This window comes from Accipiter gentilis, chromosome Z (genome assembly GCF_929443795.1).
Source record: "Accipiter gentilis chromosome Z, bAccGen1.1, whole genome shotgun sequence".
Lineage (NCBI taxonomy): Eukaryota > Metazoa > Chordata > Aves > Accipitriformes > Accipitridae > Astur > Astur gentilis.
This window is the reverse complement of record NC_064919.1, coordinates 47024842-47043850: the sequence shown is the minus strand read 5'-3', so window position 1 is coordinate 47043850 and position 19009 is coordinate 47024842. Positions and strand designations below refer to the sequence as shown.

At 40.6% G+C, this 19009-nt stretch overlaps 1 protein-coding gene across 4 annotated transcripts in view; it reads left to right on the top strand.

Moving 5' to 3' along the window:
- Positions 1-5845: 5845 nt before the first annotated feature.
- VPS13A (vacuolar protein sorting 13 homolog A) overlaps positions 5846-19009 on the top strand; it is a 109255-nt gene continuing 96091 nt past the window's right edge. For all 4 annotated transcript variants that reach the window (XM_049796058.1, XM_049796057.1, XM_049796056.1 and 1 more), the window contains exons 1-9: positions 5846-5997; positions 13861-13904; positions 14453-14495; positions 15498-15593; positions 15884-15985; positions 16640-16749; positions 17078-17137; positions 18290-18349; positions 18582-18662. In XM_049796058.1, coding sequence (XP_049652015.1) covers positions 5898-5997; positions 13861-13904; positions 14453-14495; positions 15498-15593; positions 15884-15985; positions 16640-16749; positions 17078-17137; positions 18290-18349; positions 18582-18662 — 696 coding nt within the window. In that variant the 5' untranslated portion in view covers positions 5846-5897. The remainder of the gene's footprint in view (positions 5998-13860; positions 13905-14452; positions 14496-15497; positions 15594-15883; positions 15986-16639; positions 16750-17077; positions 17138-18289; positions 18350-18581; positions 18663-19009) is intronic.

Below are 19009 nucleotides of genomic sequence, written 5' to 3'. Positions count from 1 at the left end.
TCTGCTCCTGCATTATCTCTCAATTTCATCCAGTGTAATAAAGTACTGCAAAAACAAGACTACAGTGCAGCTTGACAAAACAGGCCTGCTGAGGCTAGCTACTGAATATAATTCAGGTAATGCAAATCTTAGGATGCATATCCTTGTAGTTGAGGACATTTATGATAAGTAATTTAAAAGCATTTTTTTTAAAAAAATGTTATCTCTAGTGTAGTCATGTCCCTAGTCCCAGGAAAATTCCAAAAGCAGTGAAGTGCAGTTATTAAAACCAGCAAAGTTCTTGGTTTTAGTGAGGATTTCTTTTTGCATGGGATGATGAAGAAAGATCTAAAGTTTTCTCATTTAAAATTAAAGCTCTTAATAACAGAACTACCATGAAAATTGACACAGTCTTAGGCAAAAATTGTTGTGCCCCTCTTGCAACTAATTGAGTCTTGGTGTTTTGACTGATGAATCTACTGCAGCTTTTTTGTGACAGTGAAATTACAAGACAAGGGTTTGCAGTTAGCTTTAATAGGGTAATACGGTCAGTTAGAGAGAATAATGATGAGTGAGGAATTTAAGGACTTCAGATGTTATATTTAATAATAACATTTGAAATAGAAATAATTACATCTATGTATTATTATTTTAAATATTGTAGTCAGAAATCAGATTTAGAAACAAGTTTTCATGTTGTATGCACCATAAAAATATACATCCAGGTTATGTTGTCAAACCTCTATGAGATTCATTACTGATCTTACAGGAAGTGGCTGTAGGTGAAGCAGAAAGCATGAGGTACTTGCTTTCTAATACAAGTATAGGAGATCCTCCAGTGCAAACAATTAAATATTGTTCTTACTCTTCCAGTTGGGATGACTCTCCACCTGAAATTCTCTGCACAGGTACTCTCTTATTTGTATGCACTTATAGCAACAGAGAGACAAAGTGTGGATGTAATATGCTTGGGCTTAATTATCATCCTGGGTATCACAGCTGAAGTTACTGATTTCCCTGCTTTTGCTATATGGCACCTCTTCTATTAAGGTAGGAACCTTCTACTTTGTGCTCTATTTCTATTAACCATCCACATATAGGGGCAGACTTCTGTAGTCACTTAGGCACCAAAAAATACATATTTGATGGCATTGATGTGAGCAACTGACAATTCCCACAGACATCAGCAAGAGAGAGCATTTCACAACTAGCAAGGGAAAAGCCATAGTTTACACTGCTGAATAAAGCTTGAAGATCAGTGTCTTCTTGGTGAATGTGTTCAGAAGCCTACTAAACTTTTAAACTTTCTGTTTTGCCAAACTGCAGAATTCACTTCTTTGATGATGGCAGGAAGAATATAATTACTCTTTAGTTTGTTCCTAGAACTGGAAGAACTGGCTTTAAAATTAAGCTAAAATGTATTATTGATAAGCAGATCTTGGCGTTTTTGTTGCATACCATGATCAGATGGCAAATTCAGGAGTGGTTTGGTTTGTCTCGGAGTTTCAAAGAGTTTAGCAGTTTAGGCTCAGTACTATGGACTTACTGAATAAGACTGCTACACATTTCCACAGTTACTACATTGCTGCATGTGTAATCAGAGTAGTTTAGGACTTACACATATTTCACCTTGTCTGATGAAAAGGTTGTGTCAAGTAGAGCAAGCATTGTTCCACCATGATTCAGCTGATTCCAAAGGAGATTCAAACCCCTGTGGCTCTGAAAGACTTAGAAACAAGGCATCCCTGTGATGTGTGGTTTTACTGCACTTATGAGTGCATTCTAAAATAGTTCATGAAATAGCTCATAAATTTTTACATTGCTGTAAGATTGATAGAATTCTGGTTTTGGGGACACACTAAATGAGGTTCATAGTCCATCCTGTTGTATTCACCACGCTTCAACATTCTTTGAGCCAGAGCCATTTTGAAAGCACTAACTGCAACATGGAAGAAACAATGATAAGAATTTTCATATTTATGAACATGAAAATACATGGAATCATGGCAGTTTGCCTAAAGTTATGTGACTTCATTAGACCCTGGAAGTTAGAAGTTTTTGAGGAGAATAAAAACAAGCTCTGGCATAGGGTCCTCCCTGGGCTGCAGGTGGGTATCTGCTCCACCGTGGACCTCCCTGGGCTGCAGGGGGACAGCCTGCCTCACCATGGTCTTCATCACCATGGGCTGCAGGGGAATCTCTGCTCCGGCGCCTGGAGCACCTACCTCCCCCTCCTTCTTCACTGACCTTGGTGTCCGCAGGGTTGTTTCTCTTACATGTTCTCACTCCTGTCTCTGGCTGCAGTTTCTGTGCCCACTGCAACTTTTTTTTCCTTCTTAAATCTGTTCTCCCAGAGGCACTACCACTGTCAATGATGGGCTTGGCCTTGGCCGGCAGCGGGTCCATCTTAGAGCTGGCTGGCCTTGGCTCTGCTGGACATGGGGGAAGCTTCCAGCAGCTTCTCACTGAAGCCACCCCTGTAACACCCCCGCTACCAAAACCTTGCCACACAAACCCAATACAAACATCTTTTACATTTTTTTTCCTATGAGCAAATGTACTTCCCTGAACTCTAATATATGACTGAGAAGGCTGCCTGTGATTGTTCTGTAGCAGAGGACAGCACTGTACCCTGAAGATGACCTGCCATCCTGGCAGACCTGTGAGATGTTGAGTCACTTCAAGTAGAAATCTGAGCAGTGTTCACACAGAGGTAATCAGTAAACTGACCTGGGATCCCCCTTTGGCACAGAGAAGACTGTGGCCTCCAGGCTCAGATTGAAGAAATGGCATGAGCAGGGAGCCCAGAAACCTGGTTGCTAATACTCAGCCAGACGTTAAACAGTTTTATTATGGGTGTGAAGTGCCATCAAGGTATCAGGACATTTGATTAGAAAATTGGGAAAATCAGAGATTACTAATGGATTTCCACGGGGACTGCAGGAACACACAGAACACCAGTTCCAGTGGAAAAATTGCTGTCCAGGTGGCTGTGACTGTGTCATGTATGTAGAGAGAATTCTCAAATTTTGTGGAAATCCCAGGGAGAAATTTTGGTTCATGTGACTGGACAGATGCTCCATGGATAGTCCACCTTTTCATGTACCCTGTTCCTTACTTCTCAGCTACTGCTCCAGCTATGCTTGAAATCACACTGCACCTGCTGGTGCTAGTGAGCTGTGGGACTTGAAGAGGGATGAGGGAAAAAGACCCCCCTTGCCTTGGTGAGTCTGCAAATGTTAGAGATTTCTAATTATATAAGAGTCACTAGTAAAAATCACACGCTTATCTGTGGTTGCCTACACTAAGCCTAGCAGTTCCTCGACAGTAAGCAGTTTTTCTCAGGTGGAGAGCTTCAAGCCTAACTGACTGCTGTGGAAGATTCACCCATATTGTGGAAAGATCTATTATACCAAAAGAATTTTTTTTGCAGTAACAAAACAAAAATCATATCCTTCTGATCAATACAAATGCTACTTAGCCCAGGACACTTCAGTTCCCCTGACTTGAGAATGCCTTCTGCACAATATTTGAATAAGACAAAGAAGCTTTACCTTATACCCTAAGGACTGCAGACTTAAAAAGGAAGTTAATTTGGGAGGGTGCATGCTGTGAAAGCCTGACTTTGGAAGAATAAGTGGTCAGGAGTAGATGTAAATGGATTTAACAACTAGCTTTTGCACAACTAAATAGGAAGATATGTGATTTAGTCACAAAATAAGAGAAGCCCTGTGTTTACACTTCAGTCCTCTAGAGACAGCTTATAAGAAATATGTTTGGCTTTGTGTAAGAAATTTATAGAAAACCTGCTGCATAAATGTTCTCATGTATGTGCATTAGTGCATGGACGCAGTTACATTTGATGTGAACAAGTTGCTGATGGCATTTTGGTTTAGAATTATCTCTTTAGTCTAAATTATCTCTTTCTAATGTAGTGTTTATTTTTATGTTACTGCTGTCTCTCAAGAGCAAAAGGTGCTAAACCCAAGAACCGGAAATGCAGAGATTGTAATTTCTTCAAACCATACACAATAAACTTCAGAGGAACCTAAGTGTCAATAAGACAGTATGTTTTTTCATTGTCTGTTCTCCTTCTTCAGTCTCATTCTGTCCCCTTCCTTGCATTAATAATCAAAGAGCAACAACAATGATGAGCCTGATAAAAGTATGCTTCTTTAAATCAACCTACTTCTTTGTAAATGATTAAATTCCGCATGTTGTTTGGAGGCAAGGCATTGCTGCTGTGGCAGGCTGTTGGTAAGTAGGCAAATATATGCCGCAGTGAAATGAAAGGTCTGGAGAAGTGGTAGGTAGCATTCTCTTATTACTATAAAAAGGAATGAAACAGTGTATCATCTCTGGCAGTCTTCCCAGTCCTATGCCCCCAGTGAGTTAACCATTCTAGTTAAAATTGTTTAATTTATTGTATTAGATACAGTGGTTCAGTGACACTGGCAGAAACCAACACAGACTGCTCCAGCGTGGGTCCCTGACAGGCCATAGGTCGTGCCAGAAAACCTGCTCCTGTGTGGGGCCTCCAATGGCTGAAGCTTCCTTCAGGGCATGCCCACCTGCTCCGGCGTGGGGTCCTCCCCGGGCTGCAGGTGGAGATCTGCTCCACCGTGGACCTCCCTGGGCTGCAGGGGGACAGCCTGCCTCACCAGGGTCTTCCCCACGGGCTGCAGGGGAGTCTCTGCTCCGGCGCCTGGAGCACCTCCTCCCCCTCCTTCTTCACTGACCTTGGTGTCCGCAGGGCTGTTTCTCTCACATGTTCCCACTCCTCTCCGGCTGCTGTTGTGCAGCAGTTGATTTTTCCTCCTCTTAAATATGTTATCCCAGAGGTGCCACGAGCATTGCTGTGGGGCTCAGCCGTGCCCTGCCGTGGGCTGGTTGGAGCCGGCAGGAACCGGCTGTGTCTGGCATGGGGCAGCCCCTGCTCTCTTCTTGCAGAGGCTGCCCTCCGTCCCCCCCGACTTGCCATGCAGACCCAGTGCCACATTCTGTAAAAACTCAGGGGTTTGCTTATCAATAAGCATTTGAACTTCATTTCAAACCTAATTGTTGCGGTTCCAGGAACAAGCTGGAAGATAATTACATTCTTCCTGCCATCACCAAAGAAGTGCATTGTGGCTATTTGGCAGAACAAGAGCCCTGTGAGCGCAGGAGGCCTCAGCGCACAGTCACTGGGGGCAAACGTGACCCAGTTTGATTCAGCAGATCCCTGAGCCAGAAAATGGCATGAGAGTTGGGCTCTTTGCAGAAGCATCTTAATTTCAACTTGGTTTAGTCATTATGCTAATAATAGTTCAGCCACTTTCAAACAGCTGAGACATGTAATAATTTCTACACTTGCCTGGCCTGGGGAAAAAATCTATGCAAAATATCGTAATGGCTACCACATTTAAACTCCTCGGACCACCTAGTGAGTATCTTACAAGCACACAGCAAGCGACAAGCCAGTGCGAAACCCTCCTGTTTCCCTCGGAAACCGTACGAAGCGGCCCTGGCCCCAGGCCCCCACCCCCGCTCGCCCCTCATCCCGCCGCGACGCGGCCCCCGCCCGCTCCCGTAGCCTCCGGCAAACCGCGCCCCTCCCCCCCACCCCCCGGCCCGCTCCGCAGCGGGCACCCAGCTGCCGCGCCTGCGCGCGGGAAGGCGACCCACGGCGCGTGCGCACGGCGAGAGGAGGTAGGGGGGCGCCCCCCCCCTCCCGACGTCTCGGCGGAGGTGGGCGGGGCGGCGGCGGCGGCGGGGCGCGCAGAGGGCACGCCCCCTCGGGCCTCGGGGGCGGGGCGCCGCAGAGTGTGTGTGGCGGAGGGCGGGGCGGGGCGGGGCGGGGCCGCGGCCGGGCAGGGGCAGGCGGGGGAGCGGGAGCCGGGGCGGCGGCGTTGCTGCTGCTGCTGCCGCCGCTGGGCAGGATGGTGTTCGAGTCGCTGGTCGTGGACGTCCTGAACCGTTTCCTCGGCGACTACGTGGTGAACCTGGACAGCTCCCAACTGAAGCTGGGCATCTGGGGAGGTACGGGGCTGCCACGCCGCGGGGGGACGCGCCGCCTGCCCCGGCCCGGCCCGGCCAGGGCCAGCCCGGCCGCGCCGGGGAGCCGCCTTGCCTGCCTGCCTGCCTGCCTGCCCGCCGCCGCCCTCGGCACCCCCGCGGCTCCTCCCGCCCGGCCGGGCTCGGGGCCGCCCTGCCGCCCGCGCGAGGGAGGAGGCCGGGGCGGCGGCGTCCCCCGGGCGTCCGGCTGGGCCCGGCCGTGCCGCGCCCGCCGCCGCGCTGGGCTGCCTGCCCGGCAGCGCTGCCGCCGCTCCCAGCACCTGCCCGGCAGACTAAAAATAGCCGTGGGGGCGGGCGGGCTGGGAAGGAGGTGTCCGCGCGGGGCGTGGAGCAGCCGGTTGGCGGCGGCGGCGGGGCCGGGAGGGGCTGCAAAACAAGGGAAGGGCGACGGCGGGCGCAGTGCTCGAGGTGCAGGGATGTCCGCGTGGGTCTTATTTCTCCGTGCGGAGCTGGCCCTGCTGCCTCCCCCGGGCTGGCGGGGGGCCTGCTTGAGGGTGTGGGGGTCGGCGCGGCGGGGCGGGCTCTCGCGGGAAGTTTGGGGAGGGCCGGGCGGGCAGCGGGAGCCGCCGCCGGCTCCAGCCGGGAGCCTGGCCCGGCTTTGCGTGAACGCGAAACCCGCCTGGCTGACTGACGGGGCGGCTTTTTCCCTGCCCGGCAACAAGAAACTGAAAATAAACGCCCGCGGTTTTGGCAGCGCTTTGGTGCCGGTGAAGGGAGCAGCAAACAGCAGTGACATGCCGTTTCTTTTCTCGGTGCAGTTACCTGTAGCTCTAGACTATTTTTGGCGTTAAGGAGTCAGGAACGGAGACCGTCTTCGGTGTTGGCAGAGGCTGTCACCTAGCTCTGCTAGGAGGGCTGAGCAGTCGTCTGTAGAAATAAATTAGCATGCCGGCTCTGGAGGGAGGAAAAGTGTTCTGTTTGAATGTGCTCTGCTGAGGTCCCTTTAGGAACGTATGCACAAGAAAACAGCAACAGAGGTCTCTCCGGTACGTCCGGGCAAAGCAAGGAGGCGTGAGAAGAGTAAGACACATACAGTTAACAGCTGCGTGTGCAGTGACCACTCCTGGCTCGGTTTCGAAATGTGCGTTCCAGGAGTCTGCAGCATCAGCAAAAGCAAACATAAGAGTTGCGAGCCTTTTTTTTTTTTTTTTTTCCTCCACATGTGCCTTCGTACCTCTGTGGGTGTGAAGCATCCTCGAGGTATTCTCTACCTACAGTTCCATTCTTAGGTACTCATATGTATGAATCAGATTTTGGAAGCTTCTCCTGGAGTTTTTTGCATCTTGGACGTTTTTGTTTCATGCTTTTGTTTTCTGAAATGGCGTCCTTATTCGGTTTCATCGCTGCAGTAGTTTTGCTTTAGTTAGTCAAGGCATTTGTAGGATCTTAGCAAAGTTCAGTCTCTATATGGAGTCTTAACACTGCAACGGCACAGATAACTTCTGGAGTTGCAGCAATAAGGCACAAAATAGCATATTTATTACAGATTATGTGCGTCTTACTTGAAAGGATTGAGTTACTCCATCTTTCAGCAAAAGTGTGTCACACTAATTGTTTGATTTGTGAACTTAACACGTTCTTCAGTTATCATGGTTTCTTCTTTCTGTTCAGGGAAGGCAAGCAAAATATTTAATGTATAATGTGGAACATTCTGTAAATGCTTTGGGCAATATTTATACATTACGAAAAGTTAAAAGCTTGTTTTTCCAGCTCTGTAGATTGCTGGTGGTGGTGCCTCATAGATCCATAATCTGCCAAGAGTAAACTCTCACCAGATTAGATGCACATTACCTTTTCACTTTTTTTGAAAAAAAGCTAAATAGATCTCATTAATTTTTGCTTTGGAGTTTCGATATTCAGCGGCTATATTTTTGATGGATGTGGAACTCGATTTTGGGATTTTTCTTTTATTTCCTTTTCAAGTATTTTTAATATTTTAGAGGCTTTAATATATTTTTTCTTTAAATTTCTTTATCCCCAGTACAGTGCTTTTGTACTGAAATAAAATTAGTCTTCCTCTACATAGTCTGTTTACTTGCTTAGCACGAAAATTGGTATATAAAGCTACGTTTTGCTCCAAGATGCCCAAAACTATTGTGTAGTATTGTTGAAGCATCACCTGTAGAGTTTTATTTTTTCCTCATCTACTGCACGATGCTTTCACTTGTGTTTGCAACTTAAACTATGTTTAATGGTATGTGCATCTGCAATATTTCTTTCATTCCGAAGATTTTGGAGGACCTAGAAATTGCATTCCTCTATCTAAAAGGCAGTAACTATTAATAGTAGTAGCAGTAGACTACTATCTTTACCTGCAGGCCACCGTTGATTAGTAGATCCCTACACCCACAGTATATCTAAAGTCTACCAATAATTTTATTGGCTTCCTAATTACTAAAATTGTGGAACTAAATTATGTTTTTAGAAAAATAGTACTATTTTTTGTCTCTGTATTTTGTGTAAACTTAATAGTTTTTCATGTTTGCCTGCGTGCTTTGAAAGTGTTTCCATTACAGCTGTGTGTTTTCATACAGTGTTTGTCTTTACGTGTCATGATAAACTTGCTACATTTTACAAAAATAATGTGGTCCTGAAATTAAATTGTCCTAAATCCATTAAGTATTTTAGTAGTGATTGAAAGGAAAGTTTTCCTTCCCTTAACAAAGAGCCAGTGCTTTTTGGATGCTATAGCACTGCACAGGTACTATGTATCTGTATCTCAAATTTTAAAAGGCATGTATTTTTTTACCTCTGAATGATAAATACCCAAGGGAGTTTTTTCAGATGCTGTAGGGAGTAAGTTATGTCCTTGTGATATAACACAGGACAAATAGCTAGCCTGTTTACATTAACACTGGTAACCTGTTGGTAGACTCTGGATATATGTATAAAATGTAATTTTATATAGTTTCAGCCTCTGTAAATTTGGAAGCTTTATTAATGACTTTTTAATGAACATGCTTAACATCCATTCTAGTTTTGCATAATGAGAGAATTCAGCACGCCATATCAACGCTATCTAGATTCAATCTGTGTAGTAAAGTTGTGTGATGAGACTGCTCAAAACAACATACATGAACACAGTAATAACTTCAGAAATATTTAAATGTTTTTTTCCTTCTTGTGAAAAAACCCCTTATGTTGAAGGGTAAAAATGCAGAGTGTCTCAATACTAAAGAAAGATGTGATGTCTGGAAACAGACCTATGGCTGTGAGAATTGCAAGAACCGAATGACCTGAAATATAAAAGGCAATGGAGATAGGAGAATGTGGGACAACATATACAAGTAAAAAAGGTGGTTTGAACATGCAAGGCTAATATTGGAAAGGCCAAGGCTCAGGAAAGGATCTAACAGGGAAGGAAATCATATTCCTTAAGAAGTCCATTAGTATGAAGCAGAATAAAAAGCTGCTGTGTTAGGCAGCCGCCAAGGAAAGCTATTGGATGGCTGATGCTGGGAAGGACAGTGTTTTAAACCTCTTCTTGTTCTCGTCTTCACTTAAAAAGATAGTTTCAATGTGCTGTGTTAACAAACATGTAAGTACTTGGGTTAGATAAACAGGTTAGATGAGTATTTAGATAAGTTAGATATTTTTGAATGCTCTAGACCTAATAAAGTTATACTTCAATACCTGAAGCAATGATTGAAGCAATGTGAGGTGTTGACAGTTATCTTTGAGAAGCGAAGTATCATTGAGGCTTCCAAACACTATGAGAGACCAAACAGTTGTTTCACCAAAGTCCCTGTTGCCACTATTTTCTTTTGACTGGGTCTAAATAACATTTCATTCATTGTCCTGGTCAGACCCTCTGTACTGCCCTTTAAAATACTTGATTCTCTGTTGACTCGGCAGACCTACTTATTAGGCAATGTCTCGAGCATATCTTAATTAACACAACTTGTTATTTGAATAGCTGGTGTCTTTTATTGGGGTAGTTACATTAGTAGGATGATATAGGCAGATAATTGACACAAGTTTGTGAGCACACAAGCACTTTTTACTTTTTTCTGGCTACACATATTATTATAATAAAAGATGACTACTTTTGCATACCTTGCCTTGTGTAGGTATAGCAGGTGCAAGGGTATATAGCAGGTGCAGTTGTCCCCTTACATATTAGTAATTTGGATTTACTGAGGTATGAAGAATATCTAGTAGTTTCTGCTGCCTTTCATGACCTATTTTACAATAGATATCAACAGAGGACGTATTTGGCAGACATTGTGATCCTCAAAGGGTGACAGCTTGTCTCCAGAATGTATGCGTAAACAGAAATAATTAACAGCACAAAGACAAGTAGGAAATGACTAAGGCAGCCGTTTGTATAAAGTGATCAAAGGGGTTCACAAGCTGACAGTGCTGTTGCTAAAATGCAGAAGTTCTGTTAAAGTATGTGAGCAGGAGTGTTGAGTACTGGTCAGATACCAGCTGAGGTATTTTCAGTTTCTGATGCCTATCATCTTTCATCTTTCTTTCTCTCATCTGCCTTCCCTCCCCACCCCCACCCCCCACCCCCCCCCCATTTACAAGACAGCAGAGATGTGATTAATACTTAGGTTAAATCTGCAGAATTTTTATGTGGGTTAATTTTCTTCCCCCTCTTTAACTTCTGTTGACATTCATACAAAATTTCAGTCAGGCCTCTGGTGAAATGAATTACTGAGTGTTAATCTTATTTGCTAGATCTCTTATTGCGAGCTAAGTCTTTGGTAGGAGATGTCAGTTCATGCACTCAAATTTATGAAGTTATTTTGAGTACCTAAATGAAAACTATAAACCTATTTATTCCAGAATTTTGACAAAAGTTTGATTTTGTTGAATTATTTTGAATGTCCACAGATCAGTAAATCTAAGAATTTGCTTTATAATATAGCCTAAATAAATCCTAGACTGTGTTGTAGGTATTTATAAATGTTCTGGCTTTTATTATTGTTTTGGCTGTTAGCCTGCACGTTTAACCCTAGATATTTATACAACTCCAACTACTTTCAAATGGGGTTTTATCTGGATGCATTTCTGTCGTGAAAACAGAGAAACATCCAATTGCCCCCAACAGGAGGGACACCCCCCCCCCCCCCCCCCCCAAACCCCAACAACACTAAATAACCAAATCGTGATGTATTTTGAAATTCTTACAATTAACATCCACTGGCAGTGCTCCAAGACAGTAAAGTTCAGTAGCTGTGTTATCTCCTGCAACAGGCCTTTGTTCCCTGACCTTCCTGCTTCTGTTTGCGAGGGCTTTTTGTTCTTTCTCCCCCCCCCAACAGTCAAGTGCAGGTGCACTTGGAGGTATGTTTCATTGCAAGTGAAACAGCTGAGCGTGATAGAGACTAAATTTTGGCAGTGAAAGAGAATACTGACATGATCTGTTACTGCATTTTGAATTATGAGTGTTAGAATTGGTTGCTAGCTGAGGTGTGGTAACTTTGGAAACAGTTCTTGATTACTTGCAGGAATGTTTAGTCAATTACTTTCTTGCACTCTCAAGTGTAGGAAGAAGAAAAGTTTTATAAATGTACAGAACTTAGTGCTTCAGTAGTAGCCTTTTGTGTGCTTTAATAGTCCGTTCACTAAGATCAGACCCTCAATCAAGGTTTTTATAGGTAAACTGTGTTATTTCAGTGAATGTGTTTCAGTACTTTAGTATAAAATTGGGATGACTGAAGTTTTACTAATTTCTGTCTCTTCTAAGGATTTTAACTAAAACCTTTAAACTTATTAATTATAAAATAATAGGTATAGGAAAAATGGTGAAGAATTCTTTACTCTGCTTCCCAATCTCAACATTTAATGTAGAATTGTCAAAGCCTTCTTGTTTGAAACGGTGTCTATACCATGTTTATTCTCTGCCATTACAATGTGCTCAGGTAAAATGAACTATAGTTCTCCATCACAAAACATTGTTTGTAATTGCTTGAGATAATAATCCTTGCTCACTTTGCAGTACCTTGTTTTTTAGAAGCATTAGGGCTGCCAAATTATTGCAGCTTAAGTTACTGTGCCTCAGCTGGAATGTGGCATGTGCCAAACCCTTGATAAATGAGGTAATGTTTACTTAGCTGACAGTGAAAGTGAAGAAATGAAACTCTGTTAAAGTGCTTCATGTGTCAAGTAGTCTTTGAGTTTGCCTGTGAACATTTTTACCGTGGCTCAACTGAGGTGCAGAAATTGCATGTCATTCATGGTAACTTAGTTACAAACCCGAACCTTTGCTCTGGATACCATTATGATTACTTGCCATGAATAGTTACCATTAGTGATGTCTTCTTGGAGAAGCAAATACTTGTTGTGTGTGTGTGTTTGTGTCATATAATGAAACTTTCTCTAATTAGTGTTAAAATGGTCTGTGCAGGGTCAGCTTTATCAGGGAATAAGTTTAGAGTAGTATTGAACCCAGTGGTATATAAAAACTTCCACCTTGTTATTACCTGCAAAGACTATGTATTCTAGTTACAGTTACTAGATTAGTTATAGACTACAGCTAAGTATGCTTTCCTTGATTTTTTTTTTTTTTTTTTTCTTTTCTAATGTTCCTGTCAATATGTGTGTATTGTAAGGCTTAAAAGCAGAGCCACCAGCTCTAGGAAAACATCCTTCTGCTTATAGTATTTCTCTGGAGAGGCTGATGGTGGCACATGTCAGATGTGTAGAATTCTACTGGAAAGTGATAATAGCTTGTTGCAATGAATAAATTAAATCATTAAAAACTTTACAATATTTTGTGAGTACTACAAGATGGATGGATTAGTTTACCTGATCAGCTCTCTTCTACAGCAGTTCAACAACTTGAGCCAACTGTTCTAACGAATGCATTTTTGAGATTATGGTCCAGTTTCCCAAAGTTTGTGGTACATTGAACAGTAGTCTGATGCCATCAGCACTATATAACTGCCAGAATTTTTTTTGCACAAGGAGCTCCTGTCTCCCCATATGTTTGGCCATTTCTAACTTGCATCCCCCAAAGGAAAGCATTACTGGGCCAATCAAGTTGTCATTTGCAATCTCAAGTTGTATTCCTTTCCACGCCCGTAATCTGCTTCTGGTTTCCTGAATCTCATTTATGTCCCTGCTCAACTGTATCAGGTGTCTGTTCCATGTGCATGTGTTAACACTATTCAACTAATTTGATGGTAAACCATTGCAGGTGTTCCATCCTTCTTGTAGAATTTTCAGAAGACATTGCTTTGGACTATGTGCTTGTTTTAAAGTTATGAGTTTCCTGGTCCCTTCCAATGTACCTTTGTTATGACAAGTGTCTGATGTCAGGTACATTGTAAAAACAGATCCTGCAATTCAAATTTTCTGTGTTTATAGAGTACTGAATTTAGTGCTGTCTTAAGACATTTAAAAATTAGATATACTGAAATGCTTCCTGTGAACTTGTATAAGCCTATAAATATAACTTGCATATGTAAGATCTTTTGAGGACTAAAAATTCACTCCAAATTTAATGTTGGTGGATTTCCACAAGCATAGGAAGCAGATGGTTGAGGAAAAAGAGGCAAACTTTTAATTTCAAAATGAGTCCTTAGAAAATGTGACAGTAATTTCCAACTTTTTTACTTTGAGGAATCGTGGGTTCTTTTCCATGGACATGCAAGCTCCATGAGAACATCTCAGATATTATTGTGTAGCATGAATGAACAGTGTGTTCTTAATCATCTTTCACAGATATTTGAGGTGTAGCTTGTGGATATCTTCCATAGCAAAGAGTTGAAGAACTGCATGTCAGGGACCACTGACTCAGACTTTAGGATGTTTAGTGTGCACCACTATTACTTTGCTTATTGTAGTTTTACTTATTGGCTTCTTTGCTTTTAGGAGCCGTAGCACTGAAGAATCTTGAAATAAAAGAAAATGCACTGGTAAGTTAGTGAAAATAAAAACTGTTGCAAAAACAATTCTTGAACAACATTTTGGATGGTACATGCTTTTTTCTGTTCTTATTTTAGGATACACTATCTTTTAAGAGAAAAATTACTGTTTTGTTTTCTCTGTGCTTGTGTGGATTGCCTAATTAATTTGAGATTAAATTTAAAGGTGAAGGTGTATGCTGGCTTCATTCAGCTTCACCCCCTCCCCCCTCCTGCCCCCAAACTAAAACTCTCAGCAATTGCTAAAAAAATATGTTTAGGTCAAAAGCAATACTGAAAGACCTTTTTTTTCCCTATAGCTTATGAAGCTAGAAACTTGCTCTTGGGAATGTATTTAGCTAGCATGGCTTAACAGTCTAAATCAGTAACCAAATACTTGCTTGTTCCATTATATTGAATGTTTTTTTTGGTTTTTTTTTTTTTTTCAGTGCCTGAAAGGTAAATTTGTTGTAAAGGTTATCATCATCTTTTTTTCCTATGTGGGAATGTTTCACGAGTTGTTGAAATGAGCTTAAATGTTCTAAACCACTTTCTTTCAGAGTCAGCTGGATGTGCCATTTAAAGTTAAAGCAGGACATATTGGTAAGTTACATTTTAACGTGCAGCCATGCAGGAGTTACTAAACATATTACTTTTCCTTGCAAGTGGCTCTAGACATCCTAAGCAAGTAGTTTTCCTAGTTTCCTTGATTTGCATGCCTTGTACACTCTGAAGTTTGTCTCTTCTGAAAAAAAAACCCTCTTTGAAGAAGCTTCTTTTTTTGAGCTGAGATAGTAAAGCTAAAATATACTAGAGTCTTGTCTAATCACTTCAATATTCTTGAGAAAAGAACCCAACACAGCAATGATGAGCAACTGAGCAGGACTGGATCTCATCCCTTGTCTTAGCAAGACTCCACAATGGATTTTGCCTTCTACGTTCCTTTCTATCCTTCTTCCCTGTTTTTGCTAATATGAAAAATTTTCTCATTGTAAATTGATTGTCTTGTAAAAGTTAGTGGTTTGTTAAACCAAACAAAGTCTAAAGCCATTATATTTCCCTTAAATCTACCCTGGAAGTATATATTTTCTTATGACTAATTTTATAGTTTATTAAAATTGACACTTGTGTGAAGAATGAGAGATGGTGTAACCTCAGGGTCCCCATGTTTGTGAAACATACACGCTACTTTAAGACTCTTTGACAGAAAAAGAAAAATATGTATTTTAAAAATTGTGGGTTTGTGAGTGTTTAGCTGAGTAATTATATATGACCTGCCCATGCTGCTTTTGTTTATGAGGGTGCTGCAGTGGCTTTGCAAAGAGGGAGAGGTTGCTGTTAGGAAGAAGGAATATAATTCAAGGGAGTAGGGAGAGGGCCTGTAGCTTTAATAGTTCTGCTCATGTAAAAACATGCCTCATGTTCATTTGTGTGCTGTGTAAAAAAAACAAACCCAAAGGACACGTGCCTTATGCACTGTTTTTTTCTGTCCAGTATAATAATTGTCCAGAGATTTGGTGGTTAATGTTGATTTTCTTTCTAATATTTTTCTTTCCAATCAACTATTTAACTGTGTACCTCAACATTTTTGTTTTGTGTTTGTAGGTCAACTTAATCTACAGATTCCATGGCAAAACCTTTATACGCAACCTGTTGAGGCAGTTCTTGATGGAGTTTATTTGCTTATTGTGCCCACAGCCAGTAAGTTAATGTAGAGAAAAAAAGTGAGTATAGATAGGTGGGATTTCAGAAGTATCTGGAACGGGTTGATATGAGCTTTATTCCTAGTAGATACTCCTAGTGAATACAATTAGATAATGGGAATGGGGTGTCTTTCAGTAGTTTACATTTTGTCACCTAATTTTTTTGCTGTTATATAACTATGAAACTATTAACTATTAACAAAATGAGAAAATTATTGCTTTTGAAACAGCATCTTCCAAAAATGTGTAAGGTTTTTTATATCATACCTTTTTACATTGTGTATTTAGGCATAAAATATGATGCTGAAAAAGAAGCCAGGCAGCTCTTGGAGGCAAGACAAAGGGAATTGCAAAGGATAGAGGAAGCAAAGCAGAAAATAGCTGACCAAGGTAAAACTGGAAAAAACTAATGAAAGTGACACTGTTTCTTTCTTTATTTTAATTCAAAAACATGCTGGATTTTCACTTAGTGTTTTAGATTCCTTTTTTCCTCTTGTTACTTAAAAACCTATTATTTACAGATTTTTAGGTGTAGTTGCCATCAATATTGCAGAACAGGTATCCTGAAAGTAAAAATGTTGAAGCATTGATATGATCTGATATAAATAAGGCTTTTGAAATATTGCTTGTTTGTGTCATATGTTGCCTTAACTTTGTTTCCAGTAGCAAAGAATTTTTAAGGTTACACGTTTATTAAGATTCTGTTTAATTTGCTCTTTGATACATGTTAAGTCTTACCATCTTAAATTCAAGTTTTGGTACTTTCAAGAAATATGTATTGGCCACCTTTAGTATCAGTGGGTACAAGTCATACTTCTGAACAACCTGATTCTTCATGCAGCAGCTAATAAAGCTAAAACCATCTAGTCTGAGGATATAAATGTTAGAGATTATACTGAAAGGACATGTTTTTATACAACTAGAGTACAATGTAATATAAAAGCTAAATAACATACAAACTTTATTATGTTACTCTTTTCTCTAGTGTAGTTTTAAAAATACTTCAATACAAACAAAATATGAAATTCCTTTCCTTTAACTTAGATAAAGTAAAAGAAGAGAAACAAGACACTTTTGTAGAAAAACTAGTCACTCAGGTCATCAAAAATCTTCAGGTGAAAATTTCCAACATCCATATTCGCTATGAAGATGATGTAAGTACTTCTGTATATCTCAGCCTAAGGGGTTGTGCACTGTAACATGAAATTAGGAAACTGTCAGATTTCTTTTCTTCTAGTTGCTTCCCACATTGAGAGAATCCTAGTACAGTTTTGGAAATTTCATAGTCTTAAAAACAAACAAACAAACCTAGATAAAAAGCTGGTACCAAAGCATAAAGATATTTATAAGCATATATTTGGGTACAAAGAAGATATAGTTGTTAGGTCTTTGCTATATATTTTTATTGTTGGTTATTTACTTCAAATCTAAATTTAGAGCATAAAATAATCCTTTTTTGGTATTTTCCCCCTGCTTTGTTAGATCACAAATCGGAATAACCCCTTGTCATTTGGGATTTCACTTCAGAATCTAAGCTTGCAGGTAATTGTATTTTTCATCTAAAAAGCATGTTGATGTATACTGATAGGTTAAGTTAAGCTTTTGTGTATTATTGTGCTGACTGGTAACATACTGTCTAATGAAAGTGTACCTATAATCATGAACAATGCACAATGGTAACTACTTGGTTTATCAAATGCAGCATAAATATTGTGGTGGGGGTGCCATTAAACATAAAGAACTAGCATTAGAATAGACCACTGGGAGGAAATTCTTATTCTTCTGCCTGCTGCCCTTTGTGGTTGCCAAGTACCAGACTTGGATTTGGGCTTTTCAGATCTATGAATATTTTACTGAAATTGCCATGAACCCCAAGAGAGGAAGTTACTACTTGATATTGGGGACGGGAAAAAAAATATTAAAAAAAAAAAAAAAAAAAAAGAGGATGGCATCTTGTTTCAAACCGGAGCTCAGTTCTTTGATCTGCAAGCTCCACTTTAAAGTGCTAATAGTAGTCATCATAGACTGTACACATTTTTTTCCTGGAAGACTACCTAGTAGTAGCAATATGCTGATTCTGCTGAGTTGCTCTGTGCAACTGATAATCTTAAAGATGTCGAAGTAAATGTAAATTTTTTGAATGAAGTAGCTGTCTCATGAATGCTTGTTCCTAGCACATAGAAAGTTTTTTGCCAGCCCCCTCCCTAAACAGTTTTGCATAGTGAGCAAAAGCTTTAGTATTCTTACTGCTTCACTCTTGAAATGCTTATTTAGTCTTGAAAAAGTATAATAGCATACAGTGTTTCTGTTGGGCTCAAACTAAAATAGTACTTCCACAATTGTAAAAGAATTCTAGTCCCTTTTTTGTCTTTCCAAAGAGCCTGCCTAAAAATAATATTGGTGTAAAGAAAAACAGTTCGAATACTGAAACCAGAATTTTAAAGAATCTTTTGGTTCTTGTGTGCAGCCTGCCAGTCACTGCACATACACGTGTGTATTTTTGGGAGGGAAGTAGCCTTATCAAGTTTCCACTTAAAATAATGGCTAAACCATCGTGAATTAGAAGATGGTGTCCCATTATTTTCAGTGGGGTTTAATTATGATGATGTCCCTCCTTTTTTTCCTGGTTTGTTTCAGTGATGATAAAGTGTTGTTGGAAGATATTGGAATAACTTTGTTTAATTCTCATTTCAGACCTCAGATAAGAATTGGAATCCGTGTTTACATGATGAAACTGCCAAGTTGTTCTACAAGGTACGGTGTAAACTGTATGCTAAAGAAAGAATTGTTAATAAAACAAGCTGAATTAGTTCCTTTCACAGAAAGTGAGATCAAGAAAAATAGGTAACAGTATAGGCTCTAAAATAAAAGGATGCATAGTCTGCAAGGAACAGGCTGAATATTTTATTCATCCAGACTTTGTGAAATCCAAATTATTAATCTAAAATTTGTACATATTAATACGTATGTTCTGTTGTATTTTCAGCTTGTACGACTGGATAACCTTTTTGCTTACTGGAACGTGAAATCGGAGATGTTCTACCATGGTGGTTGTGATGAATCGTTGGTAAGTAAGCATGAGATAATGTATCTAGTATTCTAGTTCATACTGTGAAGCATAAAGCATGCTTCACATTCAGTTCTGCTTCCATTTATGTCAATGTCCTGGAGAATTGTCTTGTTACTAATAGCTTTTTTAGGCAAAATAGTAAATATTAAGGTTTTTATGTAATGGAAGCAGAACACCCATCTGAGGAAGTTAACAAAAAAACCCAAAACTTCTTTGCCAGTTACAAAATTATACACAATATATGGTCAACTTACTGTTCAGTGATTTTTATTGGCTAAAAATAGGAGTCTTATTCTGTTTAAAACATAGATGAGTATTTTGAATTCTACTGTGTATCAGAGGGA